The 22,253-nt window shown below is 41.2% G+C and overlaps 1 protein-coding gene across 3 annotated transcripts in view; it reads left to right on the top strand.

Annotated features, from left to right (window-relative positions):
* The window catches only part of CTDSPL (CTD small phosphatase like), a 111,256-nt gene that overhangs the window by 73,431 nt on the left and 15,572 nt on the right, over nt 1-22,253 (top strand). For 2 of the 3 annotated variants that reach the window (XM_044755064.2, XM_044755060.2), the window contains exons 2-4: nt 4,617-4,771; nt 12,647-12,679; nt 19,677-19,778. In XM_044755064.2, the coding sequence (XP_044610999.2) occupies nt 4,617-4,771; nt 12,647-12,679; nt 19,677-19,778 (290 nt within the window). The remainder of the gene's footprint in view (nt 1-4,616; nt 4,772-12,646; nt 12,680-19,676; nt 19,779-22,253) is intronic. The other variant, XM_044755062.2, reaches the window with a different exon arrangement.

The following is a 22,253-nucleotide window of genomic DNA, read 5'->3' as shown; positions in this document are numbered from 1 at the left end:
CAGCCGCCCCAAGCACAGGCCTCTCTAAGCCCCTCTTTTGCTGTGCTGGAGGCTGAGGAGGTCCCCAGCCCTGGGAAGAGAAAGATGAGGAGTGTTTATGAATGGGAAGCAGGGTCTTCATTTGCTGGGCTGCAATGACACCAGGTCCAGGGGCCTAGATAGAAGCATTAGCTCCCAGGGTGTATCCAGGAAAACAGAGCCATGTGCCTATTTGTCCTCAGTGTCACATGCTCCCTGCAGTTGTCAAAGGGCACAGGGGGCATGGGTGAGGCCCACATTCAACATCTCTAGCTCTTCACAATCCTTCCCAGGATTTCTGCCCCCCCAGGGCTGCTTAGAGAAATGGAAAAAGTTAAGTCTCAGAATCACCCCATCTGCCCCTGCCAGGGATCTTCCTTTACTCATCCTGTGGGATGTCCATGCCCATGACCCAAGCATCTGTGTGGAGAGAAGGGCAACTCCTGGGACCAGCCATGAGCATGTCTTCCTAGCAGGGCTGAGGAAGAGAAAGACAGGCCTATGCTGCCAGAGCCTTGGGGGAATGGTGGCATATAATGGCCCAGTAGAGGAGCCTGCAGGAGAGACCTGGGGTGGGTCTGTTAGCCTCCTCGTGTGGTCCTCATGTGGACCTCCTAGCGTAGGAGGATGCTCCTTTTTGATGCACAGCTTGAGGCAAAGAGACCCTGCTTCAGATACAGTCTGGGCAGATGCAGTGCTCAGCCGAGGAGAGAGTTAAGCTGCATCCCCAGGGGGAGTTGTGTAAGGGAGTGGGGGAGAGAGAGTAGGTACTTTCTCCCCTCAACTGAAAAGCATTGTTCTTTTTCTAAGTGAAACAGATAAACAGCCCCCAGCAGAGCTCCTTTGGACACTTAACCACTCCCTTTTGTTTCCTCATCTCTACATCCAGTTTTTAGAGCGATTGAGTAGAATCACTTCCTGAGATTTTTCTGGTTTTCCTTTCTAAACTGCAGTTTATATAACCAAGGTCTGTTATAGTAAGTTTTGCCTCCTAGTTGTCAGATGCCAGGGAAAAAATACATACCCACAAAATCCAGCCTTTGATCCAGAATTTTCCTGCAGAACCCTTGCTCTTTTACGACGCAAAAAAAAAAGCTTTTAAGAGACTAATGATAATAGTAAGAGCTAACATTTATGAAGTGCTTACCCTGTGCTAGGCACTGTTCTGAGTACTTTATAATAACTCATTTAATTCTCACAACAAGCCTATAAGATGAGTACCTTTATTATCCCCATTTTATAGATAGGGAAACTGAAGCACAAAGTCATGTAACTTAACCTGTGTCCTGTACTATTGCTGGTCGAGCCAGCATTCTACACCTTGGCAAGTTGACTTGAGAGCCCACACTCATAACCACCAAACAGTCTACTCACTTGCTGGGTTTCACGAACTAGGTGGATCATGTCAGTAATTAATTATAGGATACTAAATCAGCAGCAGGGAAACAAGTCAAGAAGCTATTGTAGTTGTCCAGGGACAAAATGATGAGGGCCTCAGCTGGGTTGTGACAGGGACAGGGAATTGTTGAGGACAGGTTTAAGAGCTGTTAAGGATATCAGAACCAACTCCTTAATGAGAGGGAAAAGGGTAGATGTTTAGACCAGGAGATTGGTGCTCTGGGTGAAGAGGGGGATGATGAGCCCCAAGTTGACAGGCTGAGAGAGAGGCTTCTGGAGGCCTCAGGAGGATGCTTACAACACTCTTGTTGCCTGGTTTTCACTTCACAGGCTTGGAGCGGAAAAGGAAGGGAGTAGGTCTAAAGATTTAGGTTTAGAAGTAGGATATGGTTTCTCTTGAGTTTTACAAAGTTGCTGAAAGAAAGCTTAACAAGACTGCTTTTCTCCATTGTTAAAGTAATATATAATTACCATAAAGCGTTTGGAAAATACAGAAGGAAGAAATGTAAACACCCATAGTCTGTTACTTACTTTTAACATTTGACATATTTTCGCCAGTCTTTTCTCTGTTATAGTCTCTTTTAATTTGTTTTGCACAATTTTGATCAATTCAGACATACAATTATTTATCTAGTTTTTTTAATCTAATGTTATAATATAAACATTTGTTCATTAAACTATGGATTTTAATTTCATGTATCAACTAAAACCCTTTTACCAGACGGGTTATGAGTGAATCAAGGGCCTTCTGTGTTACAGCTGGAGGGGAGGCAGCAGCGGGGGGTGGAAGGCAGTGGGGTCATTAGACCCAGACAGCCCGCATTTTGAGCCCTTTCAGGAATAAATGAATGTGAGGGTCGAGTGAGGCTAATGCTGGTCCTGAGGAAGTCCATCTTTTATCCTGGCTAGCCTAATTTTGAGAGTACCAGATCAATCCAAGAGTGATTGGAAATTGAGAAAGCCCCCAGTTCTTGCAGTCCCTAGAACTAACCTTATTTGGCAGGAAGAGGCCTGGACCCTTCCGCACCCTTGGGCTCTTCACCTCTTCATACAGAGAAGGGAGAACCTGAACAAGCTAAAGTTTCCCCATCGGGGGGATAACGGCCTCCCGAATGATTCAAGCTAATTCGTGACTCCCACAGCTCTATTTGTGGCTCCTACGTAGTAAGTAATCATATGGTGGAAATTATAAGTAGCTCACTGGCTCCAGGTTTAGGATTTTTTTAGCATATAAGTTAGTTTGTTAATTTGTTAGTTATGGGGAAGATTTATGTGATCCAAGGATGAAAATAGGATCTAGGAAGGTGCTTTTGCAGAGCTGTTTACTGCCCAGCCTGGGTATTGACTGCTCAGTGTCCCTGAGACATTAACAAATAGCTTGTTTATTTGCAGAGAAATGTACTGTCAGCCAGGGAAGAGACAGTTTTTTTCTTCTTCTGACTAAATTATTTGAGTGTGTCATAAAAACCAAAACACCAAAAGTGACAATGAAACAGTTTAAAGATGTGTGTTTATTGCCATGGTTTTCTCTCCATTTGGCATGTTCCCTCCTTCTCGATCTGACCTAAGTTGTTTCAAGATTGTCTTCAGCATGGCATGGAGAAAGCACATACTTTGGAAACAGGCCCACTTGGGTTCAAATCCTGGCACACGCAGTTACTGGTTGTATTTTCTTGGCAGTAAGATGGAAGCAATAACACCTATCTCCTTGGGTAGCTGTGAGGATTACATGAGATAAGGATTGTAAAGTGCTGGAATTTAGAAGGCTGGCCCTTGGTAAACAGTGGGTAGTAAACATTATCGCTTCCCACTTCTGCTGCTTAGAGGGCCTCTGTGCCTGGTGGTCCCTGTGGCCCAGGGATTTATGGTTCCAAAGCTCATTTTTAGTGAACGAGGATCTTAAATTCACACTTACTGGGCCATTTGCCCCAATTCAGGCTAGAGACCATCCATGCTTGTGGAGCTGCTGGCAAAACAGTTTTTCAGTCCTTTTTCAGAATTTCCATCTGAATGGATTTGGTTTTGCTACTGGCAGAAGAGAACCTCAAGACTTTAGCAAAGATTTTGTGATCTCTTGAGAGGGAAAGTGCTATACAAGTCACTCAAGTGTACAAAAAGAGGAATTATGCCAGAAGTGCTTTTTGGAAGAGAGAAACTCCAGCAGTTATCATATAGCCTGATTCATTTCCTACGCTGGTGATTTTCCCATTAACTCTAAGCATGGTCCCTTTGCCTGTGGCTTCTACTCAGAGGACTGCTGACACACCTAGACATGGTATGTGGTGGGACAGCCCTGGCTGCATTCCCAGGCAAAATGCTCCTGGCTCTCCAAGTTGTCAGTCTCCTCCCCTGAGGTGTGTTTTTTATCTATACTAATTTTTCCCTTTTATTTCTGACTTGTGGCAGCTTGTCTTAAGCCCTGGATAACAGAAAGGATTCGTCACTCTCTTTGGAGCCTTAGTCCAGGACAGGCCAGGGAATGAGTCCATGGCATAGTATTGCCCTGGGTCTCATAAAGATGGGCTTTGCCCTGGCCAACCTGCTCAGGCAGAGCATGTTTTCTCTGGCCCACATCTCTTGCTGTTTATGTTTTTAAGTGTAATGGACATCTTCAGCCCTGAGCTTGTGTCGATCCAGCCTCCCATCAGTTTCTTGACAAATGACAGAGTTTAAGAAGGGGGCTCCTTTGTGCCCTTACACATCTTATTTCTTAACCCATAAAGTTAGTCATTTTCATGATGAACAGGGAGTGTCCAAGAACCTAGTTTCAAAATGACCCTTTCTTGTTACCCTTAACAGAGAAATGTTTCTCAGAGAGTGTCAAGTCTGATTTGTGCCTGAAAGGATCTTTGTTTTGAAGTAGTGCTTAGTGCAGCATCAGAAGACTTTATCTGCTGGGTTCAGGAATGCAAATGGTGCCTGACCCTGAGGATGGGTCAGTTAATGAGCAAGCAGCCCCCACTGGGCTGAGGTCAGAGGAATTCTGTCCAGCCAGCAGGATTGTACTCTATCAACCAGCTGGCCCTCTAGGATTCACATGTTGAATAACAATCCTTCAGAGTAACTTCCTGGGGCCCCTCATCTTCTCATCCTGAGTGGGTCTCCTGGTATCAGGGTTCTGGGGGGAAACTGCACATTGGAGTTTTCACCTTGCATTACATGCTGAAGTTGGCCACAATATGCTCTGTTTCTCTTTCCAGCATCCCAGTGCAATGTCAGCATAAAGAAACAGAGGAATCGCAGCATCCTCAGCTCCTTCTTCTGCTGCTTCCGTGATTATAATGTGGAGGCCCCGCCAGCCAGCAGCCCTAATGTGCTTCCACCACTGGTAGAGGAGAATGGTGGGCTTCAGAAGGTCAGTTCTGATGGGGAACTTTGCACTCAGCAAAACTGAAGTAACTGAATATCTGTCCGATCCTTGACAAATATCCTTAATAAGAGTCTATGACAGTATGTGTACAGCCATTTACTTAAAGATTTGAAATTACCAAAAAATTCATCTTTTTTGTTAAAGGATATGTCAGTCATTCCCATTTAGCAACTAAAGAATGTATTTGACAGGAGTTTTAAGAGTCACTTCACATTTTTATAACATTCTCTCCTGGGTAGTTGAATGCATGAAATAGAGAGTTAAAGAACCAGTAGCTGACAAAGAAATGGAAAGACAAAAGGAGAAACAGAGGCATGGAAAAGAGCCAATAATAAATTAAATGAGTTTAACTACTTTGTTTAATAACAAACATATTTGTTATATATTCTTTTATGTGTCTCAAATAAAAAATTTTAAGTCAGATTGTCACAATAGGTAAAAATAAAATTCTACCCACATGCTGCCTAACAGACATATCTGAAACAAAATTACTCAGAACAGTTAAAAGTAAAAGGATGAGCAGAAAGATATCACACATGTATAAGCAAAAAGAAAGCAGTCTTTTTTTTTTTTTTTAATCTCAGTCAAAATAGAACTTCAGGTGAAAAATCACTGAAAGAAGCAAAAGGAATTATTCATTATGAAGATAGTCAAGACTGAGGGCACAAAAGTCATAAAACTTTATTTCCCAAATAACATGAACAAAGTATTTGAACAGGCATTTCACAAAATAAGAAATAAAATTGGTCAATAAACTTGAAAAAATGTTCAATATGGTCAGTAATCAAAGAAATGCAAACTAAAACAATGAGATAGAATTTTCCATCTATCAAATTATCAAAGCTATTTTTAAAGATAATATTGGGGTTTGGCATGGGGATAGTGAGAGGGAAGGTAGAGGATATAAATTGACTATTGCTACAAGTGTTAATTGGTTACACCTTTTCAGAGGGAAATTTGGCAATATGATCTTAAAACCTTAAAAATATGCCTATTTGATTACCCAAGAAGTTCTACCTTTTTGACATAATTATGGATGTGCAAAGATTTAACTATAAGATACTATCCAGCATAGATTATAATATTGCAAAATTATAAGCAACATGATGATCAACAATAGACAGTAAAAGACCTATAGGGTAACCATACAATCAAATAGTATGCAACCATTAAAAATGACATCTCATAAATATTACTGATATAGGCAAGTGTTCACAATATATTATTTGGGGAAAAGACTAAAATGTAGTAGGTGGTATATTTATAAGCATGTATATAGTCATATACATACACACACACATACAGGCATTTATAAGACTAGAATGTTGTGTGCCAAATATGAAGAGATTATCTCAGACTGGTGGATTTGCATATAGGACTTTTTCATCTCCTCTGTGCTTTATTTCTTTCTCTTTTTTTTCTTTTTTCTTTTCCCAATTTTTACAAAGTAAGCTTAAATTGCTTTTGTGATTAGAAAATAAATCATTTTAAAAGTACATATGAATGTAAGGAAGAGGATTCTGGGAAGATGATAGCCTGAGCACATGGCATGAGGTGAGCCTGCTGGTGCAATCTGGAAAGTACATTAAGGCCTTCAATTTTCCTGACGTCCCCAAGGGAAAGAGCAGCACAGCATTCATTCTTTCTGGTACTTGGTGAGAAGCAGGGAACCACCAACAGAGGAAAATGTTTGCCTCTCTTAGAGCCGTAGGACAAAGCCTTGAAATGTACAGTCCTCTGAGGTTAACAGCCAGCAGGAGCCTTGGAAAGGGCCTACACTGCCCACTTGATGTGTGTGGTCCTTGGAGGGGCTACACTGATGAGCTGAATTGCTTTCAGTTCTTGTCCCCTGGAGGAGCCCACTAAGACAGAGGCTTTCTTCGTCTCTCTGTGGTTTGTCAGTTTGGGCTCTGCTGGACCATGAAAACAGCACTCCTTGCTGGGCCTTGCCATGCTCCCTCGTTTGCCACTGCCGACAAAGTCCAAGTCAAAAAACTAGAATATGAGAGTAAGGTAAAACCAATGCAAGAGATAAAAGAGAACTTTAGTAGATAACTCAGGAAATGAATTTTGAGTACAAAAGTAACTTTTAGAGCTTGAAAAAAAATCCAATGATTTCTGAATATAAAAATTCAGTAAAACAAACTGAGGAAAAGGAGAATGAGAATGGTCACTGCTGAGGGCTGAATTAATGTTCTGGAAGAGCAAGTGGAAGAAATATCTTACAATTCAGACCAGAAACACAGAGATGGTAATTGTGGGAGGGGAGAAGAGTCATCTGGGAGACCTAATATGCAAATAACAGGAGTTCCAGAAAGAGAAAAAGTAATAGAAGAAATTTTTCTTGGGTTGAAAAAACTCTTGAATGTGCAGATTGAGAGGGCTTACCAAGTCTAGAGGCAGGTTGGGGAGCACCTGCCTAGATATATGCACTTGAAATTCTGTATATTAAGTATATAGGGAGAATCTTACAAACGACCAGAACAAGTCATTTTCAAGGAAAAGAAAATTATACTCATACCGGACTTCTCATGAGCAATACTGAGAACCAGAAGACTATGGAAAAATTTTTATAGGCTCCTGAGAGAAAAGAATTACAAAAAATTCTGATATCTTTATCTACTCATTTATCTACTGAATCTATTATGATTCAAGATATCATTTATCTATTAAGACAAAAGATGTGCATTTTCAGACATGTAATGTTTCAGAGAGTGGGAAAAAAATCTAGGTGAGATTGGTGTTCAGTTACAATATAATTATAGAAAATGTAGGAATAAATATGATTGTTAGGAATAGAACTGTAACAAGTAACATTAATTACTAATTAGAAAATAGATCCTCAAAATTCATGGGAGTGAAAGAAATGTGAACAAGCCATCAAAATTAAGGAAAGAGAAGTAGAACAAATAACATAAGTAGTAGTAAACCTAACATAAAGAGTAGGCATAAAACCAAGTTTAATGATCTAAATTCTCCTAACAAAAGACCAATACTATATCAGATTGGCTTGACAAATTCAGCTGTCTGCTGTTTCTAAGAAAATACCTGTACCAGATAGGAATGGTTTTGGCAGCAAATAAAAAACTGACAAATAATAGCTTAAACAAACAAGAGATTATTTTTCTCACATAAAAAGCCTGAGTCTGACAGTTGCTGAGGTTAGTTTAGATGCCTGATGATGCCATCAGGGACCCAGACTCTTTCGGTTTTTCTGTCTTTCCATCTTTCTGTTCCACCAACCTTGGCATGTTTTCCTTCATCCACATGCTTGTTTATCATCTCAAAGTTGCAAGCTTCAGTTATCACATCCACATTTAAGGGGAGAAGAGAAGGAGGAGTAGCAGTAGCCATGTCTGTCCCTTTTACAGAAAGTAGATGCTTTCAGAGAAAGCCCTGGAGACTCGTGCTTATGTCTTATTGGTGAGAACTTTGTTACATGGCTACCATCCAGCAACAAGGGAGGCCCGAAAGGGAAGAGTTTAGACCAGCATAGTGCTGCCCTTGACAAAATTGGAGCTCTTTTCACAAAGGGGAAAAGAGGAATGACTACTGAGTAGATGTACTAGTCAGTGTGGGTTCAGTTATGCTACAGTAACAACCTCAAAACCTCAGAGGCTTAAACAATAAAAGTTTATTTTTCACTCACACTACGTGTTTGTCATAGGTTGGCTAGGCCTTCCATTCTGTGGCACTACTCAATAGAAATATAATGTGAGCTTTAAATTATACGTAATTTAAATTTTCCTAGTAGCCTCATTTCTAAAAATATTTTTTAAAAGATAAAATCAGGGGCTGGCTTGGTGACATAGCAGTTAAGTGTGCATGTTCCGCTTTGGTGTCCTGGGGTTCGCCAGTTTGGAACCCGGGTGCAGACATGGCACCACTTGGCAAGCCATGCTGTGGTAGGTACCCCACATATAAAGTAGAGGAAGATGGGCACGGATGTTAGCTCAGGGCCAGTCTTCCTCAGCAAAAAGAGGAGGATTGGCAGCAGATGTTAGCTCAGGGGCTAATCTTCCTCAAAAAAAAAAAAAAAAGATGAAATTAATTTTAATAATATACTTTATTTAACCCAATATGTCCAAAATATTATTTCAACATGTAATCAATAGAACAAATTATCAATGAGATAAAATTGGCATTCTTTTTATCTTACTAACTCTTCAAAATCTGGTATGTATTTTACACTTGTACCTCTTAATTTGGACTAGCCACATGTGACTAATAGCTGCCATTATTGGACTGCATAATTCTATCTTTTCCTCATTCATGAACCTAGACTTAGGAAGGCCCATAGTCTCTTTGCTTCCATGATTATCACAGAAAGAAAAAAGCTCTTAAAGTTTTCACTTAAAAGTAACATGCCTCATTTCAACTTACATTTTATTGGCCAGAGCAATTCACATGACTACACCTAACTTCAAGGGGCATGGAAATGTAATCCTACCATGTGCCCAGAAAGAAAACTGGAATTATTTGGTGAACAGTGCTAATGACTATTAGAGTAGGTGGTTAATAATTTCTGGCCCAACATCTAACATACAGAGACAGAAAAAGCTCAAAAATAAAGAGATGGGCAGCATGTAAAATGTAGCTCAAATAAATAGAAAGCAAATGTGGCAACATTAATATCATACAAAACAGAATTCAAGGCCAAAAGCATTAACAGGAGAAGGAGGGACATTTTATAATGATAAAAGGTCTAATACATCAAGTGTATAATAGCCATAAAGCTTTATATACCAATCAACAGTACAGCCAAATACATAGAAAATAAACAGCAAAAAACATAGGAAAATCATTGGCAGTTTCTGGCTAATGTAATAAGACAAGAAAATGAAACATTGGTGTAAATATGGAAAAGATACAAAATTAGTTTTATTTGCAGATAACACGATTATATACATAGAAAACTCAAAATACTACAAAAAAATAGAATCATTAAAAGGTTTTGATACAGTGGCTCTTATTTATGGAGAAATGTGCTGTCTTTCTGGAAGACTTAAAATTTATATAGAAGAAAAAATGTCTAAGAATAGCTGAGAAATTTTTGGAAAAAAAATAATGAAAGATGGCTTGCCTTAACAGACGGTAAATATACTCTGCATTGGTGTAGAAAAATATTTCAGTGGAATTTGTATGTTAAGATTCCACTGTAAACCTTGTCACAGCCCCAGATTCTAATATCTCCCCTCAGTATGCTTTCCTCATACTCTGCCTCCCAAATTTATAAATCACTGCTGTGGAGAGTCACCATCAGTGAAGGGAACATAGTTTGTACCCGAGGCCTGCAGAGGATAACAAAAGAGAAGCGAATCACTGCTGTCACAGTAAAAGCTATTTAAAAATAGTGTCTGCCTAGATGAAATGACATGAGAAAATGGTGCACCCCTGGAAGGTTTCCTGGAGTGCTTAGCTGTATGTCTCAGAAAAAAGGCCTTTAAAGGCAGTTCCTCTGGGAGAGCTGAGCTCCCCTGGGCTTAGTGTTCATTCATGGACTTTCTTCAGTTAACGTTTGTCAAAATGGCTTTTTGAAGAATTAAGTTAACTCTGAGTAATGCATTATCTGCATAACACTTGACTGTTCAGTCTGGAGATCAGACTCCAGTGAAAGAGCCCGGGTCAAAGTAGGGCAGCTGATTCCCAGAGGAGTACCCTCTGCCCTTTGCACTCAGCTTGGTCAGGACACCTGGAACATGGAGCCCAGGCCAATTAGGTGTCAGCAGATTCTAGACGTGTCTCTACTGCTGACTCCCTGACTCTTCCTGCCTCTTGGAATTCAACATGCCAGAGGAAGAAGGAAGGCTGTGGACAGAATGCAGCACTTGACCTCTAGAGTTCTATCAACCCTGCGTATTTACTTTGCCCTGGAGAAATGCTTCAGCAGCAGTGACCTGGGGTGGCAACCATTGCCACTATCACAGTTACAAGCTGGACCTGCAGGCCAGTGGCCCAAAATAGAAGTCTGCAGCCCCTGGCCAGAGGCTAGGAGGAGTCAGCACCCAGAAGACCCCAATGACAAAGACCATGGAGGACCTCTAAGGGTGAGGACACAGTAAAAAGGGTTGCTGGACACTCACTAATACATGCATACCCCGTGTATGCTCACATGCTTATACATGTAGACCTGTAAGGTAGTTTTCAAGCCCAAGTATCTGTCTAGAGTAGCACCTTTGGTCATAGTCTGTGTTTTGTCAAGCCTGCAGATATTTGTTATTGTTCTCTCTCACATCACTGATATGCTTATCTTATCTGAAGGGGCACCTGTGTATAGGGGCTGTTTGAAGTCTCCCACTAGCACAGCGGTTCTCAACTGGAGACAGTTTTGCCCCCTAGGGAACATTTGGCGTTGCCTGGAGACATTTTTGGTTGTCATTACTCGGGGTTCTACTGGCATCTAGTGAGTAGAGGCCAGGGATGCTATTAAGCACCCTACAGTGCACAGGATAGCCCCCCATGACACAGAATTATCAGGCTCAGCATGTTGGTAGTGCTGGAGTTGAGAAACCCTACTCTCCAGTGACCCAATGGACTTGTGAGCTTCTAGTCAAAATCTCCCCCACTTGGGGCAGTGACCTGCTCCTAGGTCCAGATGTTGGGAATAATATTATTTAAGAGCTTTTGAAATGAACTTGTTCACATAAGTTCTTGAAAACTGGGATTTGATTTGATTGTGCTGTCATGTTAGAGAGCAGCACAGCTCTGCCTTGAATAATGGCAGAAGGCAGGCTAGAATCCTTGAGACAAGCCCCAAGTGTCTTGGAAAAGGCAAGAGCCATCGAGATCATCTTAAGAGGAAACAACAGTTGTTGTTATGCTGCAGAGGTGGTGACTGGGAGCTAGAGATAATCAGGCAGTTGCTAAATGGTTCTGAGAGTGAGAGCAGAGCTCAGAAAGGTGCCACCCACCTGCAACTGTCAGCAGTCAGCTTTGACCCCTTCCTAGAGACCCCCTCACCAGTGACCCCCTCAATAAAGATGGATACACTTTTCACAAAGCCTTCCATGTGGGAGACCTTGAAACAGTGTAGCTCCTTACCAGGAACCATGAGGCTGCTATTCATTGCCTCTCATCCCACCATCTAAAAGACAAGAAGAAGCACGGAAACTGGAAATGCTCAGTGGAGATAAATTTGTTCTTTTATTAGCATTTCTTAATGGTGCTCAAATGAAGTGTTTTCATCAACCACGTTTGGAAGGGCTGGCATTCCAGGCTTGAGGAATGGTTGAGGCCTTTCCTTGAGGCCTGAATTTTCTTAACACTCCTTATGAATACAGGTTCTGTTCCTCTTACAGGGAAAACTGTCCCCACATCTGTGGCCTCGGAGGGAACTTCTTGTACCTTGCCTCGTTCCTTCTGCCCAGTCCTCCCCTAGAAGAGGATCTGGAGTGACCATGGAGTTCCTTGTAATCTGATGAAATTTCTTCCTTTCCCTGCATGTTGTATTGACTTAAGGCTGAGTCTTTTTAGGGAAAAACTTACTTAAAAGAAGAAACAAGCCAGTTATTAGAGGGGTTCATGGATTAAAGTAAAGTATGGGTTTTCATTTTTATTTTCCAATTAAGGATTAAATTCCTGGGAGTAAGGGAGGCACTATTTAAATAAACAGGATGATTAATGAGCCTCAGGAACCCAGCCTGGTTTGTCAGGGGAGGGGATAACTGGGAGGCAGAGTGGGGCCCAGTGCCCTAACTGTGGAAAATCTTTGGGTTCCTCCTGTTCATCAAATATCACCAGGGTACAGAGAATGGAAAGTCATATGTCTGCTGTACTCAAGAGTGCTTTGAAGTTTCTTCTGAGTATGTGATCTACTTCTCTTCAAACCTGACAATTATTTTTTTTTTTCTTTTTCCTCAGGGTGACCAGAGGCAGGTCATTCCCATACCAAGTGTATGTATATTTATCCAATTTTATTTAAACATTCATAGAATCTTAGCTTTGTAGCTTTGGGCCTAATACAAAAGACTTTTTTTCATGTTCTTGCTTATGTTGAGTTTTATTATGTGGTATAAACAGCTCAGTTTTATTAAAAAGAAAAATGAAGCTACATTTTAAACTGTGACCAGGAAGTTCTGTGCAGAGAGAGTTTCCTTTCTCAGGAACAGCAGGGCAACCAGCATCTATTAATGAAATTCTCACCGTTCCTCTCTCTCTGCCAAGGGCCTCCAAGTCTGAATAAGCTAAGGCAGCTTGCTGCACTCCCCAACCCGAGACTTTAGCCCCAACTCCACAGACTAGGGAGAACATACTTTTGCCCAGACATGGTTTTTTGCAGCAGGTCTGTCCCAGTGGAACTGGACTAACCAAGCCCACATCATGGGTGAGCAGAACATTTCTGACTTGTTTAACAGTGTTGGTAGCTTGGCTGTGGCTCTGAGATCAGAAAAATTGCTCCAATTCTATTCCCTGAACTTGCAGGACCAACCCCGACTCCCACAGGCTGGCTGTGCTGCAGCTGTACCCCAGCTGGGCACTCCCGTGGGCCACCCCCTTCTCTTTTCAGCCCTGGAATTTGGGAGAGTAGCTGCACCAGCGTTCAACCCCAACACAGGCCTGGACCGGCCATCCCTCAGACATTCACTGTCCCAACTGCTCCTTCTCTTCCTCCTGCTCTGCCTGCAGAGCCATTTAGCCTTAGCCACTCAGCAAGAAGCAGACCAATGACTGACTCCAAAAACAAACTTGCAGTTGAGATGTCTGTATCACACAAGACCTTTCAAATAGTCCTGTGTCCTTAGAGAAGGATTTAGGTTTTAAAAGAGATCCATGAATTATATTTTAATCCATAAAGATTCTCTGATTCAAATTGCCTGATTCAAATCTGTTCATCTATCTTTCCTTGGACTTTTCCACATATTTTCTGGGAACATCCAAGAGACATAGCAATCTTACTTTGAAAGGAATGGATTTCATTTGTACAGGTTGACTCCAGATTTCGTAATGTATGTCACTTGTAAATTGCCCAGAAAGTTTTTGATAGTTTCATTTTTCTTGAAACTTTAACTCTCCATTGATTAACAAGTTACAAGGGTTTATGGAGTGATTCTGACTTTGCCAGCATGCCTGGGAGTTGGGCTTTGTTGGGAAAACTGACTTTAATCAAGAAGATTAATCAGGCAGCACGACATCTTACCCAGTGTTTGAGTAGGATACCCAACAGAATTGATACCTGAGGTCTCTTTTTAACCTTTGTATACATAGTAGTTTCATATATTTTTCCTGCCAAGTTGCCTACATTAAACAGGTGACAGGTGGCATCTCTCCTCCTGCCACTGATACTCCAATAGCACAGTTTTTTCTCAAAGTTAATTCACAGCTGTCTGTAAAGTTAAGTACTGAATCAAAGCATTTGTCAGGTAAAAACTCTGCTGAGGAAAATAACCCTTTTCCCATAAATCTAGATTCCTTCTAGAATCCTAGAATACAATAGCCAAGGGCAAGAAGATTGCTTGTGTGATTTAGCGCATGTTGGGTCAACAGACTGTTGACTGCCTCCTCCATGTGAGACGCTCAGTCAGGCCTGATGAATCCGTGAAATGTCTTGCAGAAAAACAAAGCTTAGCTAAAGCAACTTGCATCTTTGAACGATAACCTCCACAAAAGCAGTTCCACTGATGGACATAGTGTGGTCTCCACTGCCTGCTTGCCATCCAGAGGCCTGCTCAGCCCCAGGATTCGAGCCTTAGGAACCCCCGCAAAATCTGCACCCACCTGTCAAGGCCACAGGTCACATAAACAGAGTAGCCCTGCCCTTTCTGGACCACAGAGGGACCTAATGAGTGCTGGGAGCCCCTGAGAACTTGAGGTGCTGCACCGTAAGACCAGAAATCCAGGCTTGTGCTGAGCCTCCAAACCAGGTCCCACAACCTCCTGAAAGCTTTTTCCAGGCCCTGCACATGAAGGGTGACCCTGAGCCTGCAGGTGCCCAGAGTAGTTTCCAGCTGGAGTCACCCATCTCTACCCCTCACCTCACCCCTCCTTTTCTTTCTCATGCTGCTCTGTTTTAGTTGCAGGTTTGATCTTTTGATTTTTTACTAAACAATAATTCAAACTTAGGGTTTAAAAAAATACTGAAAGATTAAAGTAGAAAGAAAAAAATCCCCCAACTTGGTCCCACTCCCTGGAAGAACCACTTTTAATATTTATTATGTATCCTTCCAGAAATTTTCTAAATAAACACAAGCATATTTACACAAATGAAAATTTTGCAAATTTTTTTTTTTGCTTTTATAAGATTCCTTGGACATCTTTTCAAATATTAGCATATAGCAATCTACCTCATTGTCTTACATGTCCTTGATGGCATTTACTTTGTTTCTGTGCTATTACAAATACTTCCCTTTCGAATATTCTTGTGCATGTTTGTTTATGGACTTGAGAAATAGTATCTGTGTGATCAGTTCCTGATTGTGGAAATGCTAGATCAAAGGATATATTTTACATTTTAGGTAGATTAAAGCCAAATTGTCCTCTGAAAGCCTAATTTATGTTCCCACCAAGAGTTTGGCATTACCCCTTCCCATATCAAAAATGGTAATTATCAAATATTTTAATCTTTGCTAATCTGAAAGTAATAATGATATCATTTATTGCTTTGATTTTCATTTCTTTATGAATGTGTATGAACATCTTTTCACAAGTTTATTGTCCATGTATGTCTTTCTTCTTTGCTGTTCCTTTCTTCTACATTTTATACTGTATCTTTTTAAATATCAAGGAAATTAGCACTTCCCCCCAAATTTATGATATATCTTTAAGCCTTGTTTATAATCATTTTGGCCACAAAGAAGTTTGATTTTACATAGGTAAATGTGTTAATCTTATCCTTTATGACTCTTGAATTTTATGTCATACTTTGGAACATCACCCCAGTCTATGACGATGACCCATATTTCCTCCTAGTATTTTTCGTTTTGTTTTGTTTTGTTTGGCTGAGGAAGATTCACCCTGAGCTAACATCTGTTGCCAATCTTCCTCTTTTTATATGTGAGCTGCCACACAGCATGGCCACTGACAAGTTGTGTAGGTCCACATCCAGGAACTGAACATGGGCCACCAAAGTGGAGCACACCAAACTTAACCACTAGGCCACCAGGGCTTGCCCTTTCCTAGTATTTTAATGGTTTCATCATTACACTTAAATCTTCAATCTCTCTGGAGCTTATGTTGGTATAAGGCATGAAGTAGCAATCCAGCTTTATTTCCTTCTACAAGTGGCAAATCAGTTGTCTCAACACCGTTTTTTGAGTAATCCATCTTTTACATTCCTATTAGAAATGACATCTTTATCTGGACTCGATGTTAAATATTCCACTTAGTAACATTTGTCTCCCAACCATGAGCTTGAATTTGGGGCCCCCCACATCTTATAGGAAACCTCAAGGGCTGTTCAGTAAAAGTCAGGTATTGAACGGTAAGGAGATGTAGAGGGACAGGTTTAGAAACCACTGAAGTTTGAGTGGCTGTGGCTAAAGGTGAACTCTCGAATGCTGTGGCCCAGTAAGGGATGCCACTGGGGCTGTCACCCAAGCCCTACCATTCCCACACTCTTGCTTGAATCACACACCACATTGGTGTCACAACTCAAGGTTGACAGTGCAGCTGAGCCATAAAAATGCTGAAAGTGGGGGCCAGCCCTATGGCCGAGTGGTTAAGTTCATGCGTTCCACTTCGGTGGCCCAGAGTTTCACTGGTTCGGATCCTGGGCAGGGACATGGCACCGCTCGTCGGGCCACGTTGAGGTGGCGTCCCACATGCCACAGCTAGAGGGACCCACAACTAGAGTATACACCTATGTACTGGGGGGATTTGGAGAGAAAAAGCAGGAAAAAATTAAAAAGAAGAAGATCGGCAACAGTTGTTAGCTCAGGTGCCAGTCTGTAAAAAGATAAAAATAAAAATACTGAAAGGAGAAGAAATTTGTTTTCTAAATGTTTCTAATGCTGTTTGCCTAAGCCTTTTAGTAAGCGGTAGTGTACATACCTTTTTCCACCCAACCCTTGTGAGAACTTAGAAACAGAACAATATTCTAGTTAACGCCAGTCTAGAGTTTCCTTTGCCCACCTCCTGCAATAGGCCCTGAGAACTCTACCCTGAACTCTGAGGCTTGAGGAGCACAGTGCGCAGACTCTAAGCCTGAGAACTCTTAAGTACAAAAACAGTCTAACGTACCAAGAAGCAGTACTACATCTCTTAAGATTTGTGAGGTGTGTGGCGTGGGTACTCTAAAGAAAAGCACCTTAGAGTTCACTATTTGTGGCTGCCAGTTCCCTACCAAGGACAGGAAATTTCAGAACTACTCCCAGGAGGAGAACTGGAATGAACTGGTTGGCAAGCCATGGTCCCTTCCTCCTTCCCCTCCCCCTACATAGTTTCTGCCCACACTCCCTCCCCGCCCCCGTCCCCCTGGCAATGCCCTCCATGTGCTTTGGAGCAGGTGATTTTGTATAGAAAAGGGTCTTCTTGATATAGCTGATATTTCTCTTGTTCTTCAGCTTTATGATAGCCTGAGGGAAAATTTGCTTCAGGACATTTTTTAGTTAATGATTCAAGCATCACCTGAGGTCACAAAACACTATTGCGCTTATATAGCGTCCTTGTATGTTCCAAGGACATAGCTGTCCAGAAGAATTCCTACCAATGGTCTGAAGAATTTGATTTAATCTAAAGCCCAGCTCTCAGAGAAGCTGTGTGCATTCGGGAAACGAGCTGAAGATGAATGGAACCCTCCCAGCCCATTGCCCCAGCCTGGCCTTGTTTTCTGCATTACAAATGCTAAATCAATAGCTTTCTTAATATAAGTCTCACTGTTCTTGCTCTTTTCTCTCTTAGAATAGTACAGTGGGGCTCTTTACTTACTGTTACCTCAGAGAATGCTTGTAAAGTGTGGGTTAAATATGCTAAGAAAGTAATTTTTATTCTTGGGTTTGGAAAATAACTGAGCCACTTTTGGCAGATCTTCGATGTTTTCAGATATGCTAGGGATAGAATTTCTAGATCCTTATTTTCCAGGGTAGCAATTACATAAAGTTAAAATGCTGTTTTAGTTTATAAACACATAGAGAAAGAACTGGACAGATAGACACCAAACTAAAAAGGTAGAATCTTGGAAAAGGAATGAGGGGCATGGAAAAGTTGTGTTTTACATGTCTATATTCTTTAAAGTGAGAATGCATTTTTATTACATAATTGTATAATAAAAATTAAAACAAATTTTATTCTTGTCACAGGTATGCTTTCTGCAATGGCCCTAACAACGCAAATAACCCAAATCCTCCCGAGTGTGTTCACTTATAAAGCTCATCATACTCTGCCTTTTTAACACACCTTTTGATGCAAAACTTGTTCTTGCAAGTTAAATTTTTTTAATAACCTGCTTGCTTGCTGATTTATGATAAAGAACAGCGTCCTTTCTAGGACCCCGAATCCCATGCCCCCTGTCTAAGGCATATCTCTTCTCAGTGCCACAGGGTTAGGGAATACCGCTGGGTGACCTTTAATTAGAACCAAGGGAGTTGGGAGGCCATAAAGGTTTTGTCTTCTGGATGATGTTGGAGAGGATGAAACACCCACACTCCCTAGGGAGAGCTCCTCTAGAATTAGAAATGCTTGTGTTCCCACACATAGCTTCATCCTGATCAGCCCTGGACAGTCCCTCCATGCCAAGATGATCATTGCACTTACAAATGTACCTGACCTGTGGACCACCTGTGTTACATTCACTATTGAACCAGCTAAAGTCCAAAATTGGCTCTAGGTCCTTGATTTACATTCAGTTTAAACCAAAAAAAAAAAGGAAATAACCATTTAAAAGGGAATACCTCTTGATTTCATTTTTTTCTTGCTTTTTTTGATAAGCTAAATTGTCCATTTTTCAGTGGCTAGGGACAGATATTTCCTTGCATTTTGTTTTGCATTAAATATTGAACAGAGCTTGACCTTCTTCCAGGACAGAAAATTAACTAGTTAACATTGGACGCTGAATATGCCATGGAGTAAACTAAAATACTTTAAATCATTTCTAGGGTGAGGCAAAGAAATAAATACTCTAAATCAAGAATGAGGTGGGCTGAAGATATCTAGCATTTTATTAACTCTTTATGACCTCTTTATCATGAGATTAGCGTCAGCTACTAAGAGACATATAAATAGATTTTTATGGTTAACACAGCATGTGGATTAAAGTATAACTTCCAGAGACAGAAAATCCAAGGGGTAAAAATGCCACATTCACTCCGTGTTATTCCACAGTGAGGCAGGCACAAGGCAGGGTGCTTTACCTGGACCACTTTCATTTCTGTCTCCTGTTATTCTCTTTGGATTGCATTTTGCTGGTGGGCCTATAGTTTCTCTTCAAGTTTTTGAAAATTTCAGTCACTAAAAAAAAAATACTGTGGTTCCAATATAGGTCTGAAATATACTTATGTGCTACAGTGAATTTCAGACCAAATATGACCTCAGGTAATGGGCCTGCATGGTTAGAGTGGCTATTATAATTAAACATTCATTATTGTGTATTTCATTTTAATAATAACAATAACCACCAAATATGTGCCAGGCAGAATGCTGGGCATTTTACAGTAATTATAGCTGATAACAACAACCTTTCGCGGTAGGTATTGTTGTCCCAACTTACAGCCAAGAAAGAAATAGAGCTGATATTCAAACAAAGCCTTTGTCTTCATAATACCCATTCAGACAATGGCACAGTATTTGTTTAGTAAAACTTCAGTTGCAAACTACTTATTCCTGTTGCTTTTAGTAAAATTGCAGGTATTTCAATGTTTGATTTCATTTATAACCTCATTGACATAGTATAATACAATAATAAGGGAATTGGTTTGTCTTTTACATAAAGATAATAATGTTGATTTTTTTCTCCCTTTAGCCACCAGCTAAATACCTCCTTCCAGAGGTGACGGTGCTTGACTATGGAAAGAAATGTGTGGTCATTGATTTAGATGAGACATTGGTGCACAGTTCATTTAAGGTAAATCAACATAAAAAACAATCACTGATCTTCGTGGTTTGGTCACAAATGTATTGGAAAAGGAAAAATAAAAGGGATGAAAGCTTGTGGTTGTTGGTATATGACTTCACTGTTCATGAAGAAATCCAATAAGAGTTGCTTATTAACTCAGGTGAACATTAACTCAAGTAGTTGAATATTAACATAATTAGTTTGGGAAAAAATCACTGGGCAGCCAATATCACTGAGACCTCATTCTTATGAGATTTGAGTTTTCCAACACTCTGGCGCCTGCAGAAATACTTTTCAGGTGGCACAAGGCAGTCAGTGCACCAATGCCCCAGGACACTGCTGTGTATTTGTGAAGGTAACAGGAGTGCTGTATGTTTTATTGGGAGTGGCAACGGAGGCACTGTTGAAGACTGTCAAGCAACCTGCTATTCTGGAAATTTTCCCAGACCAAGTTTTGAAAGATGTCCAACTCTGAAGACTCCCAGTGTTATGGCATCTGAACAAATTCAACCATTTATTTTTATTTTGACCATTTTCATGACAAAAGGTTGCTGGGGTTTTTTGTAAGCTTCATAGTTAAATGACTATCCACTTTGATGATTTCCCTCCTGAAGGGTATGGGGCTACAGTGATGTCAAAGTGAGCATCAGACAGTCTTACTTCTATCACCTTCCTCACTCTCCATCTCCCTGCTAGAATAACAACAAAAATTACAAATTACCAAAGGGCCTTCATGCAGGAACAGCTTGTGCATACACTATTAAGAAATGAGTTAATTAACCATTTTTCCATTTTTTGAAATGGAGTAAATTGTTTGCAAGAGGTAAATGATGAAAAGGTTTGGAAATAGGGGATTAGTGTGTTGGGGAGAAGAAGCAGGTGTTTAGGATCCTGGTCCTGTTTTTCTTTATTTCTGGCAGTGGAACTCCCCTACCATCACTGGCAATTAGACCACGTTTCTTTTTACCCCTAGCCCATGAGTCCCCTTACTTCACTGAGAGACATGAAAGGCACCATCCATGATGGGGTATGTGTCTCACATGAACCATAGTCATTCCGTAATGATTGTTAAGAGCTATCAAATTTACCTGAAGCCCTTTCTTCCAGAAACATCTTTCCTTCTACCTCCTTCTCACTAAACAGAAGCCTTCCTTGACAGGGCAAGGGCAGGCGGTTGTCTTTGAGTCCTTTGGGAGAGTGGAAGAGAGGCCACACTTCCACTAGCGGTGAGAGATGGCCTGTATGGCCATACGGCATGTAGGTACCACCTCATTCCCCAGCACCTTGAGGGCCCTTCCAGGATTGGTCCCAGGGCTTCAGTGAGCTTAGTCCCAGCTCAGCTCTGCACAGCATTGGAAGCCTTTTCTCCCCTGTAGACAAGTTGCTCAGGACATTTTCAAGTCCCTCTGGAGGAAAGCCCTTTAGAGCAGGGGTCAGTTGCCATCACAGCATGGACAGATTCCTCTGAAGCAGCTCCGGGAATGTGGGCAACGCTGGCCAGACTGCCCAAGGTTACTGAAGCTTCCTGGCTCCAAAGGATGAGCCTTGGCAGCCCCTTGTGTCTCCAGGACCTCTCTGAGGGCATTGATGTGACAAGCTGATGAGAACAGCATCTCTTCATTTCTTGCCTCCCTGGCCTGCCTACATCTGCCAGCAGAATATTCTTTACTGTGTGATTTGTAATGTTCTGGGCATTTCAGAGCCCTTTGAAAGTCCAAAAGCTGTGAACCTCTTTCCTTGAAAATGTACAACTGTACACCACACAGGCTCATGGGCCCAGGTTAAGAACCCTGGCTTTGGCATGGCTGCATTTGCACCAGCACATGAGAAGAGATCAATGGCAGGTGCTTGCTCTGAGCTGGGGAATGGTTTTTGTCTTCTACTATCCTCTGTGGAATAGGATTTCACAATCTAATGCCTTGTGAGAGTTTATTCCTTCAGTCTTTCCTTTTGTTTTTTAGCATGATTCTGTATTTTAGTTGTGAAATTATAAAATACTGAACCATTCTTGGCCTTCCAACCATAGGAGTGAATAAACTGTAATCTTAAGCCTCAGGTACTCCACTGAACATTTAGTAATGGTTCTACGATCTAGCATTTTCTACATTTTTCCAGTTTACATATAAAAGAAGAATGTGTGTGTGTGTACAGTGATGGGCCTAAAGGCAGACCCCAGTTCAGAGTCTGACCAGAGACTCCATACCCCACTCCACATCCCCACCCAGTGGCTACCACATCCCTCCATATCTCTCCTACTTGTCCCAAGGGTTTGCAGTCTGATGATTCCCATCGGCCTGTTCATTTGAGTAGTTTTCCACCTCTGTTTGGAGTTCCATTTAGAACTGTATGTAAGTCCATCAATGAGAACATAATAACTGCTGAAGAATCATGTTTGAGCTTTAAATGTCATTAATATTATTAAATTATTTTAAATATCCAGCAGTTTTTTGAGTGTGCTGGGTATTGTGTTACTTTTTACAGAGC

The sequence above is a fragment of the Equus asinus genome, chromosome 21 (genome assembly GCF_041296235.1).
Source record: "Equus asinus isolate D_3611 breed Donkey chromosome 21, EquAss-T2T_v2, whole genome shotgun sequence".
In the NCBI taxonomy this organism is placed as follows: Eukaryota; Metazoa; Chordata; class Mammalia; order Perissodactyla; family Equidae; genus Equus; species Equus asinus.
Note: the sequence above shows the minus strand (reverse complement) of the source record. Positions and strands in the feature narration are given on the sequence as shown.